The sequence below is a fragment of the Papaver somniferum genome, unplaced genomic scaffold (genome assembly GCF_003573695.1).
Source record: "Papaver somniferum cultivar HN1 unplaced genomic scaffold, ASM357369v1 unplaced-scaffold_24017, whole genome shotgun sequence".
NCBI lineage: Eukaryota > Viridiplantae > Streptophyta > Magnoliopsida > Ranunculales > Papaveraceae > Papaver > Papaver somniferum.
The window spans coordinates 1-556 of NW_020634395.1; the positions used below are offsets into that span (position 1 = coordinate 1).

At 40.8% G+C, this 556-nt stretch overlaps 1 protein-coding gene across 1 annotated transcript in view; it reads left to right on the forward strand.

Annotated features, from left to right (window-relative positions):
- Positions 1 to 7: 7 nt before the first annotated feature.
- Positions 8 to 556, forward strand: part of LOC113341129 (mediator of RNA polymerase II transcription subunit 23-like) — a gene marked incomplete at its 3' end in the record, with an annotated part of 945 nt that continues 396 nt past the window's right edge. Inside the window, exons 1-3 of the mRNA XM_026586125.1 lie at positions 8 to 81; positions 201 to 314; positions 393 to 518. Coding sequence (XP_026441910.1) covers positions 43 to 81; positions 201 to 314; positions 393 to 518 — 279 coding nt within the window. The remainder of the gene's footprint in view (positions 82 to 200; positions 315 to 392; positions 519 to 556) is intronic.

The following is a 556-nucleotide window of genomic DNA, read 5'->3' on the forward strand; positions in this document are numbered from 1 at the left end:
CCTCAACATCGACAATATCTATGTGCTGGTGCTTGGATTCTTATGCATGGCCACCCTGAAAGCATTAATAGTGCAAACCTCGTGAGAATCTCTCTCTCTCTCTCTCTCTCTCTCTCTCTCTCTCTGTCTCTCTCTGTCTCTCTCTCATGGATTCATTTGGTCCCTTTGCATCCAATCGTTTTTCGGAGTTTTTGTTGCAGGGACGTGTCTTGAGAGAATTTACGCCCGAAGAAGTGACATCTAATATTTACACTATGATTGATGTACTTCTTCATCATATTCATATGGAAATGCAACATGGGCATCTCCAACAGGTACTTTCTCTCTCTCTTCTCCTTTAAAATTTTTGGTCACTTCCAAATCTAATTTCTCTTTGTTTCTTGTTTATACAGGACCTTCTAGCAAAAGCTAGTGCCAACCTTACGTTTTTTATATGGACACATGAGCTACTTCCATTAGATATCTTGCTGCTAGCACTTATTGACCGTGATGACGACCCTAATGCTTTGCGGATAGTGGTATGTTTCTGTAGTGATCAGACCTCTGTTATCTTCCT